Source organism: Pempheris klunzingeri, chromosome 24 (assembly GCF_042242105.1).
Source record: "Pempheris klunzingeri isolate RE-2024b chromosome 24, fPemKlu1.hap1, whole genome shotgun sequence".
Classification (NCBI taxonomy): Eukaryota; Metazoa; Chordata; class Actinopteri; order Acropomatiformes; family Pempheridae; genus Pempheris; species Pempheris klunzingeri.
In genome coordinates this window covers 8,620,833-8,648,469 of record NC_092035.1, presented here as the reverse complement: position 1 = coordinate 8,648,469, position 27,637 = coordinate 8,620,833, and the positions used below count along the sequence as shown (strand labels likewise).

The 27,637-nt window shown below is 42.6% G+C and overlaps 1 protein-coding gene across 1 annotated transcript; it reads right to left on the bottom strand.

The window, feature by feature from the left end:
* Positions 1–40: 40 nt before the first annotated feature.
* Positions 41–26,286, bottom strand: nalf1a (NALCN channel auxiliary factor 1a). Its single transcript, XM_070855858.1, has 3 exons — positions 25,539–26,286; positions 3,137–3,308; positions 41–365 (listed from the first exon to the last, which is right to left on the bottom strand). The coding sequence occupies exons 1-3, from the start codon at positions 26,214–26,216 to the stop codon at positions 67–69; spliced, it is 1,149 nt and encodes a 382-aa protein (XP_070711959.1). The 5' UTR covers positions 26,217–26,286; the 3' UTR covers positions 41–66.
* Between the last annotated feature and the right edge of the window lie 1,351 nt (positions 26,287–27,637).

Genomic DNA, 27,637 nt, shown 5'->3' with positions numbered 1-27,637 from the left:
AGTGTAAAAGCCATAATCCTCTCGAGCGACATCACTCTTTACAAGCACCAGATTCAACCCCAAGGTTCACTCCTCGTTAGAAGCACTCTCCTCTGGCGAGAAAATGGCAGCCACGCCCACCAACGTAGAATTATGGGAGGCTGAAATGATGATGACAGTGTGTAGGAGGACGAGGGCCAGCAGGCAGATCTTCAGTCGCCCGCTGCACAGTCTCGGGGTGGCAGCGGAGGTGACAGAGGCCCCCTCGGGCTGGCAGGAAGAAGCAGTCCTTTTTAGTGTCCCTCCTGAAGGGTTGTCCATTTTGGAGTCCCATCGGACGTCGCAGCACTCCGCCTCACTGTCTGATAGATGATCTTCGAGGAGCCCTGAGAAAGAGATGACACGAGAGAAAACTGCTGACTTTTCCCTGCTGTACAGTTTGTATCTATTAGGGAACCAGAGGTTTGCTGACAGCTGATACCAATAAATATCATTTCTGAATGAACCAATAAATAATGCTCATAGCACAGCTTTCAGATGACTCTCTGTAGAGCTGAAGAATATTTGAGTCGGCATTAAAGCAACACTGGTTACTAACAGGAAACTACCGACCAGTACAATTCTGGGATGATGGTAAATTTAGTGTTACAGTAGTATAATAGTAGGGCTTCCCCTTTGATGGTTGAGTACATTTTCATTGGCTCGTTGCTAAAACTCCACTCAGGAACTGTTCCTTCAGGGCAAAATCTAAATGGCTGGATCACGCATAAAACGATAAACGGCATTTATTTTGAAACAACGGATACAGGAAGTGGCGACACTTAGTAGAGTGTATAACCGGGTGACTGGTTCAGTGACGCCTGTTCTACACAAGTGTTGAAGGATTGTTTACGGTGTCCACTGGTCAAACAAGGCTGCATCTGCAGAGTGCAGAGTGCAGAGTGCCTTTAACTGCTCATGAATATGCTGTTCATTGGTGAGAGGAGGAATGTTAGTCTTCTGTTAAAAATGACATTGCCTCACTTTACGTTCTCCAGAATAACATTATACTTCCTTCAGTAAGGGTGCAGCTCTTTAAAAGCCCCTAAAACTTGAAATCTTAAAGGATAAGTTCACATTTTTTCCAGTCAGTCTTGAAACAACTGTCAGGTGCAGTTTGGTCAATTACAAAATCTGACATAGACAAATGTATATTGTGTCATTATTGTGTACGTGTACATCATTTATGGCTTGTTAATTTAGGTCCAAGACTGAATAACAATATAATCTAATACAGCCCGTCTTCAGGAGTAATGATGGAAGTAGGGCATCTGAATGAAGCCTGAAACACTCTACCAGTACAGTTAAAAACAGCATCTGTTAATAACAAGAAGCAAATCTGCACTGAATAGTTTAATTGCAGCACAGTGAAGGTCATCTCTTCACCAGTGGCCGCCCTTTTACACATTCTTCAGCTCTGTAGACAGATCAAGACCACTGGACCTCAGTTTGTAGCTGTTATCACGACGCCGAGGACCAGACACAGTGACCCACAGCTGAACTCAAATTAAAGTCCACGACCACACTGAGGGTGACGCATCACTGCATCAGTTGATGACTCTGGAAGTCTTAACTCGGCAGCGTGTAAAAGGAGCTGTCAGTGCACAGGGAGCGCTAGGCGGCTGAGGGAAAAGCTCACTTTGCTCTCACTGAACTAAAGTAGAGGGAGAGAGAGGCTGAGGGAAAAAATAACCAAAGCTCTTTATTTAACGACATTAAATTCTCAAATTCCCAGAATGGGAGACTTAGTAGGTCTTTGGATAAACAAAGCATGAACAGCTTGTTATTAACTTATTCAAAACCCCTCACACCCACAGCTCACCTGCACAGGTGTTTCCACTTACTCTGCCTAATCAGACCTCTTCTCAGGACTGTTTGGGCATGTACACACTGTCTTTGATACACACCTCCCTGACTCCCCTAATGGTTCTGCTGTATTTGGATTTGGGGCTGTAGGATAATGATTGGGGTTGAGGGTTTGAAATTGTATGTTCATTTCTTAAAAAAGCAAGACTCCTTTTCTTTGTGCCTTTTGTTTCACTTAGAGAAAAAACCTGCAAATTTTGTGTGGTCTAATAGAAAGCATTATCTATTAACAGATATGAATCATCAATTAATTCTCACAATAGCCATCAATACCTACGTTAGAAGTGAAATTATAAATTAAATTAAATAAACTTAATTTATAGCAAACGTAAAATAATGAATACTCCAGCGTCTCTCTGTTTTAGACTAACTAAGTTTTTGTTATGATGCAGACTAAAGTGAAAGAGGAAACAATGTTAACATGTAATCACTAATATATGTAATTCATAAATGATCAATATTCTGTGTTTTGTATAACTCAAATTCTGGTCCTATTACCAAGTTGACTGATAAGAAGAGTGACTGGATTACTGTCTTCTTTTAAAGCACACCTTTATAACCCACTGTGTATGCTGAAGCCATCTTTTGTGACTATTTGATCCATTTTTAAATTCATCTTGCTGAAAGCTAAAATATAAATCTTATAAAATAAATGCTGAGTAAGAACCAGAAATAAAACGGACCAAAAAAAGAAATTACCCTCCCTGATTCCTGACTACTCCTTCCCCAACACTAATAATCCTTCTACAGCCTCTTAGCTCAGAACATTTTCGTGGCCTCAGATAATTCCCAGCACAGGTCCACCCAGAGACACCAGCCAGAATAACTGAGACCACCGGTGTGGCTGTCTGTTATTGCGCTCAGCTCTTCCAGATAACTTGTTTGTTGGCGTGCAGCCAGCGTCTGGTCCTCTGAGGCTGAGTCCTTGGTGAGTACTACTGTATAAACTGCAGTAAATATTGAGAGACAAGCCAAATTCAATTCATCAATGCATTGTTAAAATGTCCTTGTCTGAGCTCGGCTGTGCTCAAAGACACCACTAGATGTCATCAGAAAGCCTTCGGAGGAGTAACATCCAGTCAGTACGGAGACACACACTGTGGATGAATTAATACTGTGCACCCTTTTCTAAAAAAAAAACGCTATGCACTGGCATGAATCAAATTAGGAGGTTTGCACAGAATGCAAGACCACACATGCAAACAGGCAGCCCTAAACAGGAAGTGACGTTGGACAGTGAGTCGGTATTAACCTGTACAGATGAAGCTGGGGCTGCCGCCGTGGATCAAGTCGTCATTGTCGGGTAGGATGAACGGACAGCTCTGCTGGACCTCCAGGCAGAACTGGTGGCACGGTACCCTCTTCTGACAGGATTGCTGGGTGGTGGGGAAATACTGAGCGCACAGCCAGGGCTTGTAGGCCATCTGAGGAGGAGGAGGAGGAGGAAGAAGAGAAGATGACATTAGATGCTGGTTTATGATCCACTTGAGGATTGGTGAGACTTGTTTGGCTCTGCTGGGTCTTAGGCCTCCCTCTGTTAGTAGTAGATTCATTTCTCATCCTAACATCTTGTCCTGTAAAGTAATTACCTGTATATTTAATCCACAGAGGATCAGATACAAACACTTTTCCAAAATGGAGACCCAGCACTTCATGCAATCATGAAAGCTCAGCACATATTGGGCAAGGCTCGTCTGCTCGCTGAGCCACTGGGATTCTGGATCAATCTCACTGCAGAGCAACAGCTAACGGAAAGTAAACCACGCCAGATACAGTGTAAAGATTTGCTTATTTATGGGATATGGATTATAACAGGCTGCTGCAGCAGGCAAATGATGCAGAGCTTTAGACCAAACCTTTCATAATGACGAAGGTTAAAGGTGCTTTAACAGCGGATCATATAAGGTAAATAAAAACGCCAAGTCTTTGAATGTGATGGCTGCAACTAACCGGAACTTAGTTTTTGAGTTTGTCCAGGTATAACAAACAATTCAACATCAAGTGGCACCAAATAACTTAATCAGATTCAGGTTTCTGTCCTCTTCCAAGATAAATTCACTGTAGTTCACAGAGAGGCAGAATGAAATATGAAATGCACAAACGTATGTGCATAAGGAGACAGATGGTGACATGTAATAGCCAAAGCCTCAGGCTTGGAAAGCTTAGCAAAACAAAATGAACCAAGGGCAAACCACAGTCTGGAGTTATCCTGATTTTTAGCTATTTCTTTGTGTGCTTTTACTAGGATTAACACCGGAGAAGGGAAATTACAGCAGAAAGCACAGACAATCCATCGCCCAGAGAGTGTAATCGGGTTTGTTTAGAAAGCCCTCCTGCTGCCAAAAACTCTCCGCCGTGGTGGGATGAAAGGTCATCAGAAACCGCCCGGCAAATAGCCTAAATTTAAGTTCATTTGACTTTTGCTCCAGGGGCTGGTTTTCTTGTAAATGAACAGCGTGACCCCAAATTAAGTTTATAAAAAAGGGCTACAAGCGAATAATGATCAACCACACTGAGTCAGGATGGATCAGACGAGAGGCAATCGATACTTTGTGCCAATAGAATATATGACCCCTAAAAGAAATTAGAGCCTGAGTGAAACCAATATGGATGGCATTTGATATTGATATGCTTTTTTTTGTTTTTTAAACTAGTATCCTTTAGTCCTTTAGTTTTTAAAAATGAAAAATATGTAATGGAAATGTAATATCATTCATAGCCTGTTAGCATGCTAACAGGCTAATTATGAACCACAAAGTACAAATGGGGCTGCTGATTGACAAACATGTTTAATTAGCATTAAAACATTCTAGCTTAGTGCTAATTAACCACATTTGCTAGAACTACACTGCATGCATGGATAAAAAGTCACCAACAACTGATGAATTTTTATGTATTCATTTATCGTTCCTTTACAAATATTTAGGTTTTTCTTATGATACAAACTACAGAAAATGTATGTCAACAGATTAACTTCAGCACACATTTGTGGTTACCTATTGGTGGACATATATAGAGGTATACAGTGTATATAAAGGCTAATGGCTAGTAATGTCATACATCAGTCATACTCCCTTTAAAAATGTTTGGGTTTGGACACTATCATCTGTTGCTGTAGGTGTCACATGTTCTGTGATGTTAACATGGAGATGGTACAAGGTTTAAAGTCAACACGTCATTCTGTGCCAACAAGTCATGTGCACAGTGATGCAGAGCCTCAACATGTGCAGCCCACACAAGGTTACTCTATTGTCAGCATCATCGACATCAACGAGTGCTTGCGTAGCAGCTCCTATCAGTCAACTGTGTCCCCTCCATCTGGATGGCAACACAGTATGTCACCTATTGTCCTGCAGAAGTCAGTAAGACGTGTGAGGGAGAGGTGTGTCCATTAAATAACAGCGAAAAATGTCCTGCTATTATGTGCTGGAGGGTGTTAAGAGAGTCATTACCTGACACATTCAAGCAATTGGGGCAAAACAGCCATTTCCAAGTAGCAATGAATCACGGACAAAACAAACCGTTAACTGCAATCAGGTGATTACCAAGTAGGAGAATGATGAAATGTTCAGCATTAAGAGAGATTTACACATAGAAAAGCAATATTAAGTGGCTGTAATAAAGTAAATTAAAAAAAACAATCAAAGTAAAATGTTTGAAAAAAAGATCTTATTCGTCAGGAGTTAAAGATTTGGCTGAAAGTGATCAAACCCACCAACTGAAGTCTGGTTGGTGCACTGAATCACCTTTTTCCACCTGAGCCCCACCCACTTCTAATACCCAAACCTGTGATGTGAAATAACCCAAACTTTGTCCAACCTTTGTCATAAGACTTTGTGTACATGTAGGTCGTTCGTAGATAGAAGATAACTGAGAAAACAGGATTTAGGGCCTTTATAGTAATAATATGAGAAATTAGGATGAAACACTTTTTTTCTTGCCGTTTACTAGAGTTTGATCACAGAAATTTTCCTTTTTGTTGCTAAAGTTTAGCATGTGCACTGCTATCCACCAACAGAAACAGGTCCCCAACACACATCCCAAGGAGAAAGACGTCACAGTAGAGAACACACTGAACACACATCTATGTCTTGGTGGGGGGAAGATAACTGTCATATTTTAAAAATGACTTGGTTATGCTTGGTTAAATTGCACCCAGGACCTCCACAAGGCTAAAAAGGTAAATCTGCACCTCTTCTGTGCTCCCCTGTGTTTTTAAATGCTGTAATGTCACATGGGGGTCTGATGTGTTTCCTGTTTAGAGCGACATACGGAGATAACTAACGCTGCAAAGGCAATTATAATAATTATAATAATCTGATTATGGTGATGAGAAAGATAATGATGAGAACAGTGTGGACCCAAATCAAATATATTATGAATATATAAATATATATAAACACGTATAACTTCATGTTATACAGTATGTGTGTAGAATAGTCTGTCCTGGAGGGGTTAAGTCCTCATACCTGTTTGCCAGGATCATCCTTCAAAAAAAGGTCAACACTGTGGTTTTAGTGCCTTGATGGGAGATCGGTCTCTATTTTAATCCAGGTTATGCTCATGGTGCAGTATGAAAAATGTTTTTCTCTAGATATTCTGTCATAATAAAAATATTCATTCAAACTGTAGTGGCTACACCTCTTTGTATGTTAGATGGTAATTTAGATAAATCACACCCACAGTTTAATTCCCATGATCCTCTGCTTTTGGCAGCAGTGCTCTCACCATGGAGGGGCTCTACGGCTGAATGCGTAGAGGAGAAACTGGCTCAAGGCCAAGATAAAAATCCCTCAGATCACTGATTACAGCAGTGTTTTTAAGAGTTTGTGGTATTCTGACGGAGTGGGAGGTGTTAAATCCATGACTGAGGATTTTCAGTGTGGCGGCTTCCTGTCTGCACAAATGGCTGCGGCTTCATTTGCGATGATTTAGCATAAATTTTTGCCAGCGGTGAGATAATCCGTCTAGGGATGCTGCAGCTATCAAAAGAGAACCAAAACAATACGATCGCAGTCAGACAGGAAATCTGGGTCCTCCTGAAGATGTATGCTGGCAGTTGCCAAGGTAACGGCTTTTTCTGCTTTTCATTAGAGCTCAATGGGTACTGCCCCACTCTCTGTTGGTTTTCTGTTTGTGCGCACATGTTTGAGCGTTCATCCTGGTCTGTGTGTGTGTGTGTGTGTGTGTGTGTGTGTGTGTGTGTGTGCGTGCGTGTGCTCAGCGTGAAAAGGGAAGCGTATGAGAGCAAATTGAGTTAGTCAGGAAGCAGGCCTGGGGTCTGATTTGATCAGTCTAATGTGTGATCAGTGTGAATGGGAACCTGGCACTCAAGATGCCTCTGTCGCCATGCAGCGTGGTCTGCTTCAAACAGCGTACTGAAGCCCAGAGACACCAGGCTGGCAACCGTTTCCACCAGGACATTTGTATATGCTGCGTTTCACCCCCCCTTCAGTTGTTACATCGGCCAACACTGCAAATTGTGATCTCAAGGATGAATTCTAGGAGACGTGGTCCTGATGTTTTGGACGTCTATATTAACGTAGAGATGTAAAATACGCCACTATCACATCTTCTGTCAGCGCCTGCATGCAAATCTTTTGAAGCCTAAAAATAAGATTTAAAAATTAAGATTCAAACGCTGACGCTTTGGCAGATAAGTGTCAGCAGCACTGGCATCTGAAACTCACCACAGTGATTACTATTATATAAGAAGCAGACTGTAGAACAAGCCAGCGACTGCTTCTTATTTTCTGTAGCTTGTAGTCCTCATGCTCTGGGGCCAGCTGCTACACCAGGCAGAACATACTGTTAACAAGTTTATTTAAAAGGGTAAATGACTCTTGGTTGGCAGCGTATACAGCTTTTTCTTTTATTTTCTGTTAATTAACATCAAACCTCGACATTTTGTCTCTCAGAAACACGTGAAGAATGTATCTGAACCAGAGCAGATGCATCAAGGAGGTGTGAAATGTTAAAGTCAAACTTGAATTCTCCTAATTTTTTGTGGAAAGAACCGTTGATACAGACTTTTTTTCAACAAGCCCACAGGGCTTTGTTGTGTACCAGTAACATCTGTTCCTTTGCAACATGCAACATTTAGGAGCACCTGTTGTGCTGCAGAGTTTGTATTGCACCAGTAAAGCTAGTTAGCACTGATTCTCACAAGAGAGCACTTTTTATTCACATTATCTAAACACACGCTCAGTGTTGTGTCTCTTCCACATTATAGAAGCTTTACTGTTCTTCAATGGATCCAGATGTGGTGACTGTCAAACCTCACAGCAACGTGTAGTCCTGCTTTGTACGTTATTCTATAATTCAAATGACAACATGGACGAACGCAGGGAGGGTTTGAATCACAGATGGCACTGAGCAGCAGCTACGTCAGCTAACAACCAACACCATGTTACACCAATCAAATCACCAGCACAAACATCAGTCAGAGCCACAGATCCATGTCCCCTGGAGAACACTACTACTGCAAAAAATGTGTACAATTTAAATTTCTTCCTTTTGGTAAATACAAATTCAATCAAATAACTACACACAGCTAACACCAAGGCTACGTATGCTGCTTTCTTTTTTTTTTTTTGCAAGACTGAATTTTAATTTCAGTTCAATTTAAATGCTTCGGATTTGTGTTTCTGTGAGTTTCTAAAATAATTGGCAGGTTGGAAAAGGTGCATTTGATGCCTTCGGGGGGTGGTAGCAGTGGTGGTGGGTGGGGGGGCGGGGCTTCCGCTTCAGCTGTGATGTAGCATCAATCAATCTGAGAGTGAAAAACATTCTCATATTGAACAGTGGAGCAAATGTGTCAACAGAGACATTGTGTGTTTGTGTGTGTGTGTGTGTGTGTGTGTGTGTGTGGGAGAGGGGTCACACTATTTCATTATATATTCGTTGCAACCAGCAGGTAGCGAGCCACATGTAAAAGGATGAGAGGGGCTATTTTGATGCTCAATGTAATATAAATTAGCTACAGCAGAGACACAAATGTCATGTTTAAGATGTAACAAGATGACCCTTCTTTAATACAACAAAGAATTTCTTGGCTTCAGGGGAATCCAAAGCTCAACTCAGACGGATAACAACCCCCCCTGTGGCTTCTGTGCTGTAAAAGAGGGTCATTTTTGGTCATTCCAGCAGCAGTTCACAGGCAGCAGTCAGGCTGACAGCTCGTGTAAATCTGACATGCAAAGCAGCTCTTCCTCCATTCTGCCTCGCCGCGGCGCAGGGCTTCCCCTCACAATTCCCATTCACACGCCTGTCATCTGACACAGAGGACAGTGGGAGAGCTTGTCTGCGGACAAGAGGAACCACTAAGCAGCAGAGAAACAGGAACGTTTGTTCATTCAGTAGCGAAATGAGCACCACCAAGAGGAAATGTCAAGCTAAAAGTGTGCCTACGCAGCAGCCATGACATGAAATCTCACAAGAATTATTAAAGTAATTCTGAAGAAACCCTGAACAACCAGAACTCTCCTGATCCACCCTAAAACACAAACGAGATGGGTGAAATAATTTGCCCTGTCAAGGCTGATTACTGGTTCTGATTATTTGTTTTGTATTTCATTTGTTTTATTGTGATATTTTCTTCCTTATCTAAAGATACTGATGTATTTCAAAGGCACAAGTTTCAGCTTCCAGTGATAATCTTTTAGTTTTTTCAGGGAAAAACCAAAATAAAACTGTGGACTTGAATGTTTGGCATGAATATAAATAGCGTTAGTGGCCTTAAACCTGCAATGATTGATTTTTTTTGGCTTCTTGGCCACTGGCAGCAAGCAATATACTGACATACAACCACCTTATAAAGCTTTAATGGCAAATACATTAGCAAACACTGGCCTACTTACTCATGCCGAAGACACAACATCGGCATTCAGCTGGTGTCGTGTTCCTACCCATCAAATGAATGTAGGTCCAATATTCACTCTCCTTTCAGCTCTGTTTTGGTCTTACATGCAATTTAATGTTTCTGTGTCTTGTTTTTATTGTGTATTATGTCCCTGTAAAGCACCTTGAATCACCTTGTGTCTGAAAGGTGCTATATAAATACATTTGCCTTGCCTCAGATAATAAAAAGGAGGTTTCAATATGTTCACAAACTATCAGCTAACTTCTGAATTAGCATGTGGTATCTCCACTGTTTATCAGTAAAAATCCAAAGCATAGACAGGTTAGCTGTTTACCCATTTCCAGTCTTTATGCAAAGCTCCGGCCGCCACCAACTTCATGTTTAGGCTACAGACGAAAGAGCAGTATCGATTCTTCTGCTCTAATTCTTGTCAACAAGGAGTTTGTGCTCCTCTGGTCTTTAAAAGACTGGTCCAAATGCTTTTAGTAAACTGTGTGTATTAATCAGAGGCCATAATTATGTTTATCACCCCTGAACTGTTCTTCCTAAATCAAGCGCCAAGTGAACTGTACTCATGTTGCTTTAAGCTCCCGGGTATGTAAACTTTAAGCCAACAGTATCAACACTCTTTTTTTTTTCTTCCCAGCAGGACTGTGTTGTCGCACACACACACACACACACACAGACACACACAGCAGCTATAAAGTGGAATGACAGAGACTGCTATAAAAAGCATATGAGTCAGCTGCAGAGTGAGATCCCAGTTAGAAGCTGAATGACACAGATCATTACCACTCACAAATCACAGGCTGCTGCAGAACAGGAAGCTGCTCTCACACTACCTGGGCTATTTTCAGTCGCGTTTCTTTGTTTGATGAGACGTATTTTTTTTAGCACCAAAATGTACTGAGTGTGCAAAATATTAAAAACCCGTGCCTTAAACTAAAACTGTCAAATTAGGACATTTTTCAGGTGGAAATCAAGATGGGGTCACCTGGTCTGTTGTATGGGACTAGGTGGTCCAAAAATTAAAAGAGCATTTTTTATTATTCTGCACACACAACATGAAAGACGTCCAGTCAATCCAGACAAAATGTTGTTGACAGGACTTTGATGCGCCCACAACTGAAATCTCAGTGGCCGCCTCAGGTCTCTGATGCAACCGTGGGATAATCCAGCAGGACAGGGGACACATAGTGGTGTCTGTCCTCCTGCACTGATGTCCACAGTTATTATATCCCATTCCCTGGTGATGTAACGTATCCAAGCGCTGTATGTGTGCTTCTGGAGAATGGCACTCTGAGGCAGAGCGCTCTCATCAAATTAGATGGTTTGCAATTTCAGTGCAACCCTTGTTTGTACGTTCACCGTGCCATCATCTGCTCCCAACGAGTGCGCTCTTGAAAAAAGAGGGTCAAAGAGGGGCTGTGGTGGAGGACTACAAATTTGACTGAGCTTAAAAATGGTTCCATGTGACAGTTTCTTTTCTGAACAGTATTCTGGCAAGCAAAGGACATATGAGGGCTCAAAGCTGGAGAGTGAAAGTCCAAGCTATAGCTGTCACTAATATGAATGACACCCCTAACAGGCAGGCTGACTGACAGTGAAAAGGGACGGCGTATGACGGTTTAGCCACAATAAGAGTCTGGGAAGCAGCAGCATGAATATGTGGCGATTCACAAATTTATTTACAGGTTCAATGTTATCTGAAATGGGTTTTTCTCAATTCTAACAGAGTTGTTTAAGAATTTTAGTTTATGAAACAGGCCAAACGGCACAATTTCAGTTATAATCCTTAATATTTTCATGAACTCTGACCACAATTTTAAACTATTTATGGTCTGCACGTTTTCTGCAACAGCCATTCATGTATTTGCGTTCTGTAATTACGTCTCTATGTGGTAGCTTTCATTGTTAGTCCACCACTATATGGAGGTCAGAGGTGGAGACAAATGTGTTTTTACAAATGTTTGACAATTTGTGAGCAAATCACGGTGTTCACATATACGTTTTCCTTCTCTTCTTGTAAAGACCTCAAGACTGTTAAACAACATAAGCATAAATGAAGCCATAAAATCCTTATTTTATATCATACTGGAACAGTATCTGTGATGCTAACTCAGTAGGAGACACTTATTTTTCACAAGCTCCCAAATAACAGATCTTTTGTTTTTTGTGAAGTGGTTATGAAACACATGCTCCCCTGGCTCCACAATACTAAAGCCCAGTGTCTGTGCAACCGTGAAATATTTTTTTTGGTCGACATTTCTTTGTTTCAAATCTCAGGTTCATAACACCAATCAGAACTCCTTTTATTTGTGCAAATTGCTATAAATAAATATCCACGATGCAGACAGCAACACAAAAACAACGGCCAAAGAGTCATGTCAATTTCCTTGAAGCAAACATGTCTGAGAGGACAATGTGTAACGGTGAAAACAGTAAACAGAGGCCTTGATTAGTGATCCATCGATGGTATTGACAAGCTTCCAGAACTTGTGTTGCTGTTACACAATGTTTTCGCTTTTTAAGTGCACCTTGTGGCCACAGTGGCTGCTGATCAAGTAAAGCTACACAGTTTTAAAAAGAAATTAATATGCTACATTTAAAATTATAATTTAAAATCAAATAAGACAAAAAGCTGCCATTTGTGAATTATGTCTAGAACCATGGCCATCAATGTGTACTGAAGGTCCTTACTGCTACAGTGATTCTTTAATTCTGTGTTTTTTTTTCTATTTGCGAACACTAAGACCAGTTTTAGATACTTGAAAATATTTTATATCATCTGTTGTTGAGTTTAATGTGTCATATAACTTTATTCATAAAGGTTTGGTTTATAATTAAAACGGTGAAAACATGAAGATGCACATTCTTATCTTGAGATGATTAGTGATCCATCAATAGTATTGACAGGCTTCCAGAAACCCTGAACCTTTTAATTGGAAATGCCCTGTAGAGCATGCGGCGTTATGGGACGTCATGAGGTCTGGCTGACCAAGTGGATCCACCTATCAGGACATGACGATAAAGATGGCATCATTTCCCTGAACCATGTTTTGTATAACAGTTCTGAGAAAACATGGTCATGAATGTGTATGGCAGCATTTGTTTTCAGTCTGGATTACCACGCAGGCGCAGCAATGAGTCGTTACATTAAAAAACACGTAGATCGAAGAATTTGCCCTCTGCTGTGGGAAAAGTATTTCTAGCACATACAAGGTTGTTTCCCAGGTTTTTGTTTCATGTTTAGTTGATTAAGCCCTGCTCTGGTCGTAGGATCCCTCTTGGCTCTGCTCCAGCTCTGCAGCTCTCTCCTCCAAACGTCAACAGAATTCATTTTCAGCTGGATCTCAGCTCTGGGGGGCTGCTGAATGGGTCAGGGTGGCTCTGGTTTCTCTATCGATGCAGAGCCTGCAGACTGCAGGAGGCCTGACCGAAGCCCAGGACATATTGACTAAACCCCAAATGGATGTCGCTCCATGATGAACACAGCCGGATATATGCTGAGTGGGGGCTTTGACACAAGAACCAAAACAACCTGGACTGAGCTCAGCTGTACTGCTGAAGTTACACATTTCATTCCCCAGATCATACTGAAATAAACCTGAATTCAAGGCCTCACATCATAGTACCAAACTGACGCAATGTAAATATGGTGCAGAGCAGAGGTACACATGACTGCTTTCCTGATTGATTTGTGCTTGCACTGGTGTGTTCACCTCACCTCATCTTTCAGGCCCAGATCACACCTGAAGGTCCAGAAACTTTTTTTTTCTATCATAATCCCACAAGATAATATTGAGTGAACTTTATAATCTTTTGCAACAAGATGACTTGACTTCAGGGGCTTTCCTGTCAGTATTGTTGCGAAAAATGACAACTTTATCTTCCCTCTTAGTACAAAGTGTCCTTACAAAGATCCTAGCATACGCAGCTTTACACAACTGCAACTGCCGCTCTAACTCAAAACACCTATGTGGGTGTACAGGACTTTAATCTATACTAATGCACCGTAACGAATTACGAAAGCAGTTAAACAAATGTAGTGGAATAAAAAGTAGAATTTCAGTTTCCCACTGAAATGTACTGGAGAAGAAGTAAAGCGGCATGAAAACGAAATACTAGCGTACATGTAGTTCAAAATTGTTTTACTTTTTTACAGGCCCTGATTCAGGCCTTGTGCCTGCCATTTTAAAGGAAATGTTTGACATTTTGGGAAATACGCTTATTTGCTCTCTTGCTGAGAGTTAGATCGATACACATTCATGTCTGCGCATGAAAGAAGTTGTTTCCCCTGCTGGAAAGATGGTCTTTTCATAAAACCAGGCTGTCTATGCATTAGAAAGGCACAAATACTTTTTGAAATTGGTGCTACATGACAAGAAGAAAACACAGAACGAGGGCTGTGGTGTGCCCTTTAGCTCAAATGGTAGAAAACGTACAACAACCAGAATGCACTTCATCTCTATCCTTACTGGCTGCCGGTGCTTGGCTCTGGTGTTCTCTTCCTGCTCCATGCACTGTAATTCCTCCAAACTTGCTCTAAGTAGGACCAAATGTCTGATTCCAGCATTAAACTATTAAAATCATGTTCTAACGGAGGGGATACCAAAAATTCTGATGTACAATCTGCAGTTCAAACAACCCCAGAGGTGGGAAATAAGTGGGGAGCTTTGGCTGCAGGCAAAATGGAGGAAAGTTAAACATTGTTCATTTGCATGTGTTATCATCTTTGTAATGATACAAAGCTGGTTGAAAACCTGCACAGTCCCTCTTTAACTATGAATTTAAAGCTGGGTTAGCTTAGCACAAAGACTCCAAACGCTTCTCTCTCCAAACTTAAAAAATACATAAAAAGAAATGTTTGTTTTCATCCACAGTGTGCTGGAAATAATATGAGGGGAATGACGTCACAAATGATCACTTTTCAGAGTAAAAACTGTGAATCATTATGAGCCAAGTGTTGGGTGATAATAACGGTGAGGGAATGAGGAGGAATGAGCGGCCAAAGGGGGGAGAGCAATCAGCATATAGATTTATTAGCCTGAAAGGGAGTGAAAATGTGAAGGGTCACTGTGCGAGTGATGGAGGGCAGATAACTGCGGTCAAGACTGCAATCCTTATGTAACGCTGTCAGAGTGAACGTTCCCCTTAGTGCGGGTGTCATTATCATTTATAAAGGTCTGTTCAGGAAACCGAAACAAGGGGAAAAGAGTGAAAGAGTAGTGTATAGGAGAAAATGATGTGTTTATTTAGAGGTATTCTTTGACAGAAAATGCTGTTCATGTAAGATTGTATCATTCACGGTGAGAAAATGTTATAAGTAGGTTATTCCCCTACTTGATTTTGAGATATTAGGACATTAAAAAGGTACGTATGATATGTGGAGCTCTGATATATTAGAGGTGTTACTGAAGCTATCCAGGAATGTAGGATTAATATACAAGGACAAAATGGAAGTTAAACAGCCAAGAGGCCTCCCAGTCCGCCCACTAGCTCCTCTGATGCTACACCCCCACCTCCTCCATCTCCCCCACCTCTGCAGTCAACATCACGGCCTTGAAGAGCAAACTCCTCGCATCACTGTAAAAGAACTCTCATATTGTCTGTGGGACATATTAGGACTGTTTTGGAGTGCGAAGCAGAGAGAGTCCAGGATTGAGCGTCCCCATTTGACACCTACTGTACTGTTCTAACAGCGCTGAACGCTGCCGAAGAGACGGCCTCTCAGTGAAACAGCTCTCAACTCAGGTGGCCACTCGGCAGATCAGATGTGAGGAGGATTTTGGAGGAGAGGTCACGCAGGAGCAACAGCAGGACCGTGGGTGTATCAGGTGGCTCGGATAATTGTTCAACATCCTTTGTCTCTTCTCTGTTCGCGCTAAATGGAGCAGCTCTCTTAGACGGATCACTGCAGACCACAGAACCCTATCGCCAGACAAGGACGCTGATATTATTATCACTGATCTGCTACTACATCACAACAGCCCTGCAGTTTTACACCAGAGTGCACAGACGAACTCGAGAGAACATGTTTTCTGATTCACCACCCAGTTAAACATAGTGGATTTGTATTAACTACACGTGTGATTAGACTAGAAACAACTAGAAAGTATAGTTTGATGTCAGATTCGTTCACATATTTTCCATTTTCCCTAAAACACTCAGGCTGATAAATCATTTCTACAAATTATGAGAAATCCTAATCAAAACCTGGATTATTTTTTAATGATTTAAAAAACAGGATATCGATAAATACAGGCTCAGGTAATTAGTAAATTAAAATACCTTCAAATGCCTCAAAGCCCCACACGCTGTGGTTGGACTGTTCTGTGCAGTCGAAAATGAAGAACGCAGGTTTGTGCAGGTGTTTGTTAAAAGAGTTTATTCTAACTCTCCACAAACCGCTGCTGTTAGATGTTAAATACTGCATAAAGACTCACTGTGAAGCAGCTTTTAACAGAAAGCCCAAATTAACACAGACTATATATTTCAAACACATACATGGGTTTGGTTTGGTTCCAACAATATGGTCTCTGGAGTGCAAGTCAGTAATGGAGAGATGATGCAGTTCAGGAGTCTGAATGCATCCGAGACACCAATGAAAGTCTTCACATTGCAAAGCTTTCATCATTGAAATATGTCCAACATACTTTGGATTTCATGTCATATTTTGAAAAGACCAAAGCCAACAATAAATGTTTTCTACCAACAAGTATTGTGTGTGTATCAAAGCCTGAGATATCTTCTTCCTCTGTGCCGCAGAGCTCCAGTGTTGTCCAAAAACTATTTAAAACACATCAGTAAGCCACACTGTTGCACTGGGTGACATGTTCTGTCTTTACTATGAACACAAACACACTGTTGTTTATTTTGACTCAGTCCTGCTGCCCCAAATACTCACTCCAGCATCAAATGTGGATTAGTCCGCACCTGAAAATAGTCCCCCAGCAGTGCACTGTTTCCTCCTGTTTGAGCAATATTTGTAAAAACTACAGTGACCAGCTGTTTTAGCTGAGACTTTTTAGACAATAAAGTTATGTATTTGTGAGCCATTTCCAGGGATTTATGTCTCAGTAAGAACCCGTGGGCTCAGCGCTGAGTGCCACACACAGAGTGGAGAAGTCAGTGTTAAGAGAGGCACTAACACATGGGATTTGTTGACAATATTGCTTACATGCACCCAAACATCAAACAGGTCGACTGTGGTGAACTTTCACATACAAATTCTCATGCTGGCCAATGACAAAGGGAACTGAGAGCCATAGACTCCAATCTGGAGTAAACTACCATAGATTATTAGCTGTGTTGCACCATTCACTTCTATTTAAACTCTCTCTATGGTGTGGCCTAAAATGCTCCCTGAACGAGGCATGGAAGGAGGATGTTGTAAATCTGATCACTCTGTGTGTGTCTGTGCACTGAATGTTTATTTCTTTCTATCATAATGTGTTATGTTGCTGCAGGTAGCAAACATAAGTTCATTTGGTTTTACAGTAGCCTGGGGTGGTGCATTTTTACACTAAAACGCTTAAACAATCCTATAAATCTTATGCTGGCAGTGCAGCAGACTGTCATACTGTAAATCAATTTATTGCATAAGACAGCAGCGTGCATCATGCATTAAACAACTTAATGGAAAAAACTGGAAGTGTAGAGCAGCTTTTTTTATCTTAAGAAGAGAGTGCTGTTAGGCAAACCGTCGCACTGCGTTCCCATAAACAAAACTCACGTCCAGAGACTGACAATTCATTTATCAGGACGAACATCATCCTCAATCATCCTAATGGGCCACATGGAGCTTAACAGAGATTCAAACATAACCTTTTACCTAGTCCACTGTATACATGCAGACCTAGTTTGAAAAAGCTTTTCAAAAGGGCACAAGAAAGAGGTGCCTTACTGGGGAATAAGGGGAAGGCAGATAATCCCATTAGTGCCAAGTGGTAGGGAATTTAGATGCGATCGTCTGAAGGCAGCACACAGGATATTTGAGTTATACCTAGTCATCAGTTTTCATATCTGACACCAACAGCGACAGCCAGCGCTGCAGAGTTCCCCCTGAACAAGGGCACAAACCTCCAATCTGCTCCTGTATTTTCTACATTAGTTAAATCCTAAAATTCAATACAGCACACAGCAGCTGGGACATGCATTCAGGCTTACATCTGTCCCTGTAAAAATAATCCATTCAAATACCTATGCAGACAATAGGACTGTTAGACTAATTGATGTCGTGCCCATGAATGAATGGAGATATTAGTCTGACCCTTAGGTGTTTCACAGAAAAAAAAAACACATCCTGCTTGCAACATCTTAATTTTCTCACAATTACAAAGCCAAAGTAATGAATGTTTTTACTATAATTAAATTTGGCTGGTTTCATTACTGCATAAACAGGAGAACAGCTTGGCAACAGCATGCAATTCATCTCCACGGAGGATATATGTTTTTGAAAGTGTCATTTTAACGTGTGTGTGTGTGTTCTTTGGGGAAACATACACTGTTTTAATTGCACAAAATAAAGAAAAAAGGGACACTTTACACATGAAGATCAGTTTCCTTGTCACAGAAACTAGAAAAATTTGAAGTCCACATAACCCTGATGACGTCATCAGGGTTATCGACTTTGACTTATCTGAATTGGGCAGCCAAATTTGTGTTACAAAGTTGAGGGTGGTGAGGACCGTTTGCAAAGCAGGAAGGTCTAATGAAAGAGACCAGTGATTTGCATCATGGGAAATGTAGGTTTGGCCTCTGATTATTTGCTTAAACTGCCTCTTGTGAGCCCCTAAACGTCATGGAAGTGCAATGCTAAATCACTGGAGTGCCCCCTTAACATGCACTGCAATAAACATACAGTATATTTAAGTGACATGATGACATGTGTTCATAAACACATTTTGATCAAATTTAGCAAGAAAGCAGAGGTGCACATAGGTGCTTATCATTGTCATGTGCTCTGGTTATGTGATAAGTGAACATACCCTGGATAGATGTGCATGTGCAGCCTTGAGAGACATTTTAAGTGATGAGATCCCTGAACAGCTGAAAAGGTGGTTCATCGTGCAGCCCAGGACACACATGCGTAAACACTGCTGTGGCCCAGACCACCTCTGAATGTGGTCTGAGAGACGATGATGATTTCTTTCATGAACTATACATACGTTTCTAAATACATTGGTGAAATATACTTCTGTCTGGACAAACACTGAAGGCTGCCGTCCCTAGAGCCACACTGCTAGCATGGCCTAAAATGAAAAGGCTCATTAGATGAAAAAAATCTAGTTTCCTTAATGGAATCATTCCTACACACAGAGACAATGTAGCTTTAATTACACCTTCACCCTTGATTGACAACATTACTGTTTGCCAGAGAAATGACTTCACATGTCACCTATAATGGAAACGCCACAAAGGTTAAATGAGGCCTATTAATTGAGTAACCCACTTTAACCCCCTTTTGCCTGGTGTGGTTTCCCTCCCTCCTCGAGCCCTGCTGTTATTTCATGTGATGTGATCTGCTAACAGTACAGCAGTTCACAGTTAAAGCAATATGGAAGCACTGCTGTACACTGCAGCAACTAGCATCCCCTCTCTCCTTCCTGCTTCATTAGCATGCTACTCAGGGATCTGCCCATTCATAAAAGGGCTGCCGTGGAGTGGGCCAGGCATCTTGAGGGGACAAAACCCTCTCCAAGGTCAGCATTCACAACTGCAGCAGGACGACACAATGGTGGAAATCCCATGTGAGCGCTTCTGTGTGCAACTCTCATGCAGTCTAGAAGAGTGAACAATGCAATGCCCTGCAACAATCTGTCATTCACTAGTGCACACAAGGCTCCGTCAGACTGGAACGCAACACACACACACATACACAGAGCTGGTAATATGAATAATGTATAAAAGGCTAACAAAGGCAGCAATTAAAAGAAGCATAGGTGATTACAGGAGATTGATGCAGATGAGATGAACCACATTAAGACTGTATCATAACTGATAGACTTGGGAATGACAGTCTGTGTATCTACTGTATGTGACGTTGTCAAGCAGGCACTATGAGTCCAGGAGCAAATAAAAGCTAGAGTGGTACCCGTATTCCACCATATGAGCCATCATAATCACTGCTGGTTTAATGACACACACACACGAAACACTCAAATACAGAGACTACAGCTCTAAACCAAGTCAAACCAATTACACTCATACATGACTGATGGATCTGCGTGCCAATATTGGCCCTTCACTGATGAAAGGACATCAGGTATGCTATGAAAGCCTTTTACTGATACTGGTACTGATTTTAGTACATGTTGACCAGTTTTTATGATTTGCACTCAACATCAACAACAATAACCAATAACACAATAGAGTTATTGGTGTTTCGTGGTAGTTAAATGGAGTATGTTTGTGTCCCACTGAAAAACCAACCAATAAAACTAAAAAAAACATTGCCCAAAATGGTTTAATACATTCAGAGATAACTTAGCCTTACAGGCTCTTTAGCTGCTAAACATACACATATTGTCTTCACCATCACCCAATTCTAGACTAGAAAGGCCACTATGAATAATTAACATGTAACACAGTATTGCAATATAACATTAACACTATACAATATTAAGCTGTCTCCACTTTCAACGGTTGAAGTTATAAGAATTAATAGCTTTGTCATAATAACACACATTAGGAGGGAGGTGGGACTAACTGCAGCATCAGACTGATTGTGGGGCTGGAATGATTAGACAATTAATCTATTAGTCGATCAACAGAAAATTAACAGAGAAACTGTGATGGATATTTTTCATTATTTTCTGACATTTTTTGGCGTAACAATTAATCACTTGAATTTTGACAAGACTGAGAGTCTACAGCCATAACAGCAGCTCTGTGAGGCTGTACTTCGGCATAGCGGCGCTTTGAGCTAAATGCTAACATGCTCACAATGAGGATGCAGGTGTAACATCAACCATTTTAGATTAATATGTCAGCACGCTAACATTTGCTAATTAGCAGCCACACATCCAGTGGTTGCAGAGATATTTCAGCCTATACCATGCTGCTGGCTAAAATCGAAAACAATCATTATTGCAGCGCTAACTGGTTTAACTTACACTAACTTGTTACACGCTGTCAGGATCTTGGTAAGATTTTGTTGAAACGACAGATTTGTTCTTCCAAATGTGGAGCTCAAGCATCGTCCAGACACTCAGAGGAAAATGTATTGCTTCACAAAGCTCCATCTGTGTTTAGATTTAGTTTCAGGGCACCCCATCTGAGAACTGATATCCTTGTTGTTACACATCATTTACTGCAGAATTGCATAACAGTTCATATTGTAGGTAGGGAGATAACAGATGAAGAGTGTACAACTTTAACACACTACCTAAACTGTATCTCAAACACACACAAAAACACTCCCCGGTCTTGTGGCACAATCAAACGGGTTAAGATAGCAACATGATGTCTTCACTGAGCTCAAGCGCTGCCCTATTTCGGCCGGAGGAGTTGCCCAGTATCAAATGAAGGACGAGTGAACGCGGAGGGCTGGGTGCAAATCAATAGGGATCAACCTCTTGGTATTGCTGCCACCCGTCCCTCCGGCTCAAAAAGAGCTCAGATCAATGCAGATGTGTGCGGTTGACAAGGATCTAAAGAGGGAGCACGCTGTGGACGGTGTCCTCCTTTCCACTTGCACACAACACCGGCTAAGATTAGACATTAGAGGGTAGGGGAGGAGACGGATTTGTGCACAGACTTGTCAGTGATTGTGTTTTGAAATGATTTTACATCACAGTGGTGGTGGAAAGAGGAGAACAAGAAGTAGCAGGACTGGTAGCAGTAGCACTCGGAGTAGAGGTCGTTGGGGGTCAAAGAGGGAGAAGTAACGGAGTTGTTCTAGAGACTTCGGGATTGCTCTGCTGGGTGTTGACAGCTCTTTCAAATTCACAAATGAGTGCAATTAAGGGGGGGACAAAGATGCAGACACCTTTTGCAGCTCATTTGTTATTCTTTTCTAACCATTTTCAGTGTGGTTTTGTGAACAATTGCTGATGTTTTTGTCTTGCTATGATCACAGCAACCAGTTTCTTAACGGCCCTGGAAACTTGGTTTCAAGTTTGAAGTATCAAGTCTCTCTAAAATTAAATGTTCATTACAAAAGTTAATAAAAGGTATTTAGGTATTATTCATTAAATGTTTAACACTTAAAGCAGATTATCTGAGTTTTTAATCAGCAAAAAAGCAATACAGAAATCTCTCATTTAAAAAATCCCAATCTGTTCGGACCATCATTCATACTTGGAGGCTGATTGAGAAACTAAGTTTTCAGGGCCTTTAAATGTGAATATCTGCCTATTATCGTATGATAGGTAATTAAATATCTTTTGTTTTCGACCTGCTGCTCGTTCACTTGGTTGGTTTCTGACATTTTAGACCAAAAATTAAGAGATTATAGAGAAAATAACGAGCAGATTTATCGATACTGAAAATAATCAGCAGTTGCAGCCCTCATAACAACAAATGCAGACTTTCTGGGTTGTTTTGGTACGACAAAAAACATTTTTGACATTTACCATATAACATGATGAAACTTGGTAATCGATGACTGAAAGCAGCCAGAAAAACAAATTCCTTTTGCTCGTCCATTTACTTCCCACCTCAGCCTCTTGAGCTCTCTGAAGTGAGAAGAGGACAGTTCTGGAAACCTAATTAATATGAATGTATTATTATTATTAATGTATAATGGTCATGGCCAAAATTCACTTACAAAATGCTTTAGAGGTTACCTGTAGTGCACCTGCATTGGAGATTCTACATATGTGTACTCAAACATTCCTTCCTGTGAACACGTGATAATAATAGTTCTACAATTATACTGCAGACTTGTGCTATAACAGAGAGGAAACCCTGTGATTACAGTGTGATTACAGACCTCAGGGCTTTGACAGCTGACAGTCTGCAGGTATGTTCTGGCGTTACTGTTTCCTGTGAAACTACTACCGAGTCTGACATTTTGGTTCATACTCTGGATAAAGAAATAAATGTTGCTTCCAAGCTGACATTAGTGCTTCGGCCCAGGTTTAAATGTTTCGAGCCCGGCCCCGCTGTCAGGATGAATGGTGGGTTTTCACAGAGTCAGATGATGGAGAATCCCATTGTGAGGAAGAGCACGCTGGCCGTGTCCACTGTGTGATGTTTCACCTCAGGCTACAGGGATCAAAGCACCACCTGCGGACCACAGGAGGCACTTCTGCACAACAAACGCTACTCTCCATGTCAAATAGCCTCACTTGAAATGTCAGAGATTCTCCTCTGGCTGTGGGTAACCAAACTCTGGCTATACCTGCCTCCACTGTTTCCCAGCATGCTGAAATGAGACTATGATGCAGGAATCTGTTTGGTTAATGTTTTCACACTTGCCAGCTCAGTGTAACCTATAATCTTGCCATATTTATATAGGTTACACATACGTCTGTCTGAACCGGCACACAACTCGCACTGCTTCTCCAAGGCAGGTAGCCATTAACTCAACAACAGCTCTACATTATCGTTTGAGTCACGCTGCTCTTTGCGTGCCATTGCTGTCAGTGTACACAGGACTTGAACAAACCTATAATCAAGAAGGTGACAAAGAGGGGTCACTGTGGAAGAAATTAGAAGCTTGACTAGATGACTGTTTTCTCTTCAAATGCCAAGAGGTGAGCTCAAAGAACGGGGCCTCAGGCTGGCAGCGGATAAAACAGAAAATCGTGTGTGGGGCTTCAGTTCAGCTGAGGAAAAGAAAGAATGTCACACACTGAGGCTTCAGTGTAGCGCACAGCTGGGCCATCTCCAGTTAGGATCAATGGGAGTTCGTCAGTGGCTGATTTGATGGCAAAGCTGGCCATCGCCTTCCTTCCTGTGTAGCATGACAGCATACGCTGAAGCTGACCACCAACCAACCAGCCGTGAAGTAAAACTCTGAGGGAGCTTAGGTCAGGCTTTACCAACTCAACGTGAGACAGTGTTTTAGCTATCAGAGCTGGGATATGGGCTAAAGCATCCAGCAATGATGATTCATGGGAAATATCAGAGCTTAATTAGAGCTGAATTAGTCATTCAGTCCGTAAAATGTCAAAAAGTGTGTAAAAGTACCCACGAGAAGTTCCCAGAGCCAACGGTGATGTCTTCCAATGTCATCTTTTGTTTGTCCAAATCAAAAGATGTTCACTTTACAACAATAAGGATGAGAGCAGCAAAACGCAGCGAATGTTTTGCATTTTTTGGCTTGAAAAACGACTGAGACAATTAATCGATTATCATTATAGTTGCCAATTATTTTTCTGTCTATCGACTAATCGTTTCAGCTCTGTCTGGGCCAGAAGAATAAAAACACATAGATAGTTTTAATAACTTGTCCTTCATATTGATTGTGATACTAAAACCAACAAAAACTAAACTATTTAAAACTGTATATCACCAGAATACAAGTTCTGAGTATATGATGAATGAAAGTGCAGCAGCCTGCAGCTCCTGCCTGTACACAACGAGTGTGTGTGTGTGTGTGTGTGTGTGTGAGCGTTTACACAAGAATGAATGTGAGGTACAACCATATGAATGCTGGAATTATCCTGCCTGAAAAGGATGTGTTGTCGTTGTCTGGATTAAGACACCCGACAGCAAAGAGAATACAAAAGAAAGTGAATCACTGTTTGATGAATCCAAACACACATGCACACAAAGGGATTCACTTAGTCTTCCTCCTCTAAATTCAAACTAGCCCTGCAAACTAGGCCCAGCTCACGTGAATATGGGTCCGTCTAGATGCATTGGGTCTGTATAAGCAGGCAGATGGCCTTATTAGATTGGTGTTCTTGACGCCTGTGCTTGTGTCTCTGCCTCTGGTTGGCTGAATGGAAGCCATCTGGGATTGGCCAGGGCTTCTGTGAATGGAGCCGGGGAGCGCCATTCAGCACCGCGGACAGCTCCGCCGCCTCGGAGCTCTCCGCGGTGCTGAATGGCGCCTTTACGGCTCCCAGCTGCCGCTCGCAGCAGCGCCGGCTCTCAGCGGGGCCCCCGACACCCATTACAGCCCACTTTGACCCACCTTGGCCTGTTATACGCTTGTAAACTTGCTTGCATGGTAATCAAGCAGCGAGCCCGGGCCTGCAGCCGAAGCGAGGCCTACGTACGGGCCTGGTAATGTGCAAACACAAGTCGAGGCGGAAAAAAAAGCCTTCCGCCACATTAGGCAAGGAAACCACCTCTTGACTTTAATGAAACGCTCTCGATATGGAGTGGGCGGCCATGATGAACACCTGGCGGACTGCGACAGCACACACAGGACACACAGGCTCCCAGAGTTGTTTGCACATGCCAGCAGCAGCAGCAGCAGCCTCCTGCATGCAGAGATGCTCCACACGCTAAGCGATGAGAGCTCCATCAGCCCCATCTAGGGTATCGATGGCTGATCAGGAGGACTGTGGTCTTCAATGTCAAAGAACGGAGCGTGGACTAGAGGAGGGGGGCAGAAAAACACACACACACACACACACTAGCAAGGGCCTCCATCTGCACATTAGCATGGGGCCTAAACACAATGAGGAGATGAATGAACATGAGGCCTGGAGCCGGGAGTCTCCTTGAATCTGTCATCCGTCTCCATGGCGACAGGAGGAGGAGGAGGAGGAGGAGGAGGACCAAAACTGGCATCTATCCGGGCCCAAATCAACAGATGGCCACCACATCACCCCCCCACCACCACCACCATCCCCACCCACCCCCCCTTCCCTTCCCTCCTGCATCCTACCTTGCACTGCTCCATGCACGTCCTCACCGAATATGCCCCCGGCTCATATTTCTGAGTCAGGAGCTCAAAGTCCTCGTATTTCTCCTGGGCGTGCTGGTCGTAGCGCTGGTACGCCTGGACGCACAGGCTGCATCTGGCGGTGTCGCCATCGCCGAGCACGTCGAGGCTGCAGTTCAAATTGTCCGGACTTGTCGACCCGTAAAACAAATCCAGCAGAGAGTAGGAGTTACAAAAGGAAAGGTACAAATCGCTCATATTTACAGCCCGCGTCCCCTCTCTGTCGGAGAGGCCCTTGCACAAATGGTCGGCATCTGCGAAAGTAAAGCAGTCTTTAGATAAACTATCCTGGTGGCAAGTTTCACGCCGCCACAAATGTTTGGTAGAGTTTCCTATAAAAATATCTTCTGGGTTTCCTCTGAGGCTGCTGTGTGCTGAGTGGGTCTGGGGTGAGAGGAGGTGGGAGGATGCGAACTTGACCCGGGTCCGGGCCTCGGCGCAGAACCACAGGTGATCAGAGAGGAGGATGGTTAAGAACAAGAGGGATGCCAAGGACAGTCGCCATCTCTGCGCCCTCTCTGAGTCGGTGAATGGCTTTTGGTTGTCGCGGGGGGGCTCTAGCCAGATTTGGAAGCCGTCGTCGTCTTCTTGCTGCCAACACGTCCCAGCACCCCTGGTCATATTTTGGGAACCGGCCGACTCCACCGTGGGGGCTCCTCTGCCGCAACAGTCATTGACGTGGGGTCCCCTTTGCGTTTTCCTCCCCTCAAATGTCAGGTGGTGGCTTGTCCCGGCTCGCCTCACCGTTCAGCGGTAATTCCCATTAAAATGAGCGTGGGCCGGATGGCAAATTAGACGCAGGCGACCACGGGCCGCATCCTCCATGGCTGACCGGTGAAGCCGCTGTCCTCCCGTCCGCCCTGAGCTCCGCACCGCGCCGCTCCGCTCCTCTGCGTAGCCTCGACTCCGTTTTTAGAAACACTCACCGACGCGTTTACGTTTTCCCCGGCCTCGGTCGTGCAGGGACAAGGGCGCTATCCTCTTCCAACATGGCGAAGCTGTCTGCCTTTGTGTTGGCGGATGGGCCTGCAGCCTGTAACAGACCTCTTTTCTTTTTCAAGCCCTCGCCGTCTTCATCTCGCTGCCGTTGTCAAGTTGCCGCCATGTTCGCCGAGAGACGGTGTGTGTTTGCAGAAAGCTGCGTCAAGTGAGCGGTGATAACAGCAGCACTTCCGGTTCTGACCTTCAGAATAAAAGTCACAGGCTGGCGTGTGTTGGCTTGTGCAGCTGCCCCTGTGGGATTTTGGAAATAAAAATGTGTTGTTGTTTTTTTTAACCCCGTGTCCTCTCACATTCACATTCAAAATGAAGCCATATCTACTTGTGAGTCTTCAACTGAAACAAAAGTGGGAAAATTACACTTTGGTTTAGTGACTCACAATCTGTGATGAAGGTTTTTTTGAGGAGGTGAACATTTTCAGTATTCACAGAGAAAAAGTTCAGACAGGTGCTAGAAAATATATAAAATATCACAGAGAACATATTTTCCTGTTTTATCTCCTTCACCTGCTTATGAGCCGTCAGACTTATCTTACCCCCTGACTCCACAGTTAGGAGCCACTGATCGAAGCCATACCAGGCCTCAGAGAACTACAATACAGTTAAACAAACGTGGAAGCTATTTTCATTTAACAGATTCTCAGAAAAACGGTTTACAAATGTGCAATATTTATCTCAATAAAGCACAGAAAAATAACAATCACTGTGTTTATTGCGTTTATTGTATTATCTTAAGATACATAGTGCAGCTGTTTGTTTTATTTTGAAGGTATAATCGCTCACTATTCGGTATTGTGCTGACTAATTTCGCCACCTTCATAAAACTTCTCCATCTCTGACGTTATGCGCGCGCACCGCAGCCACCACATCCTTCGGCACTGAGGTGCGTCAAGTCAGAGAGAGTCCGCAACAACATCACCAGAAATGTGACTTCAGCATGAAAGCCCATGATGGCAGCCCCCAAAATAAACACTGTCTCAACTGTAGTATGAAATATAAAGTTCAAACAAGCACTAAAGTCAGAAGCATCCGGCTGCACAGGA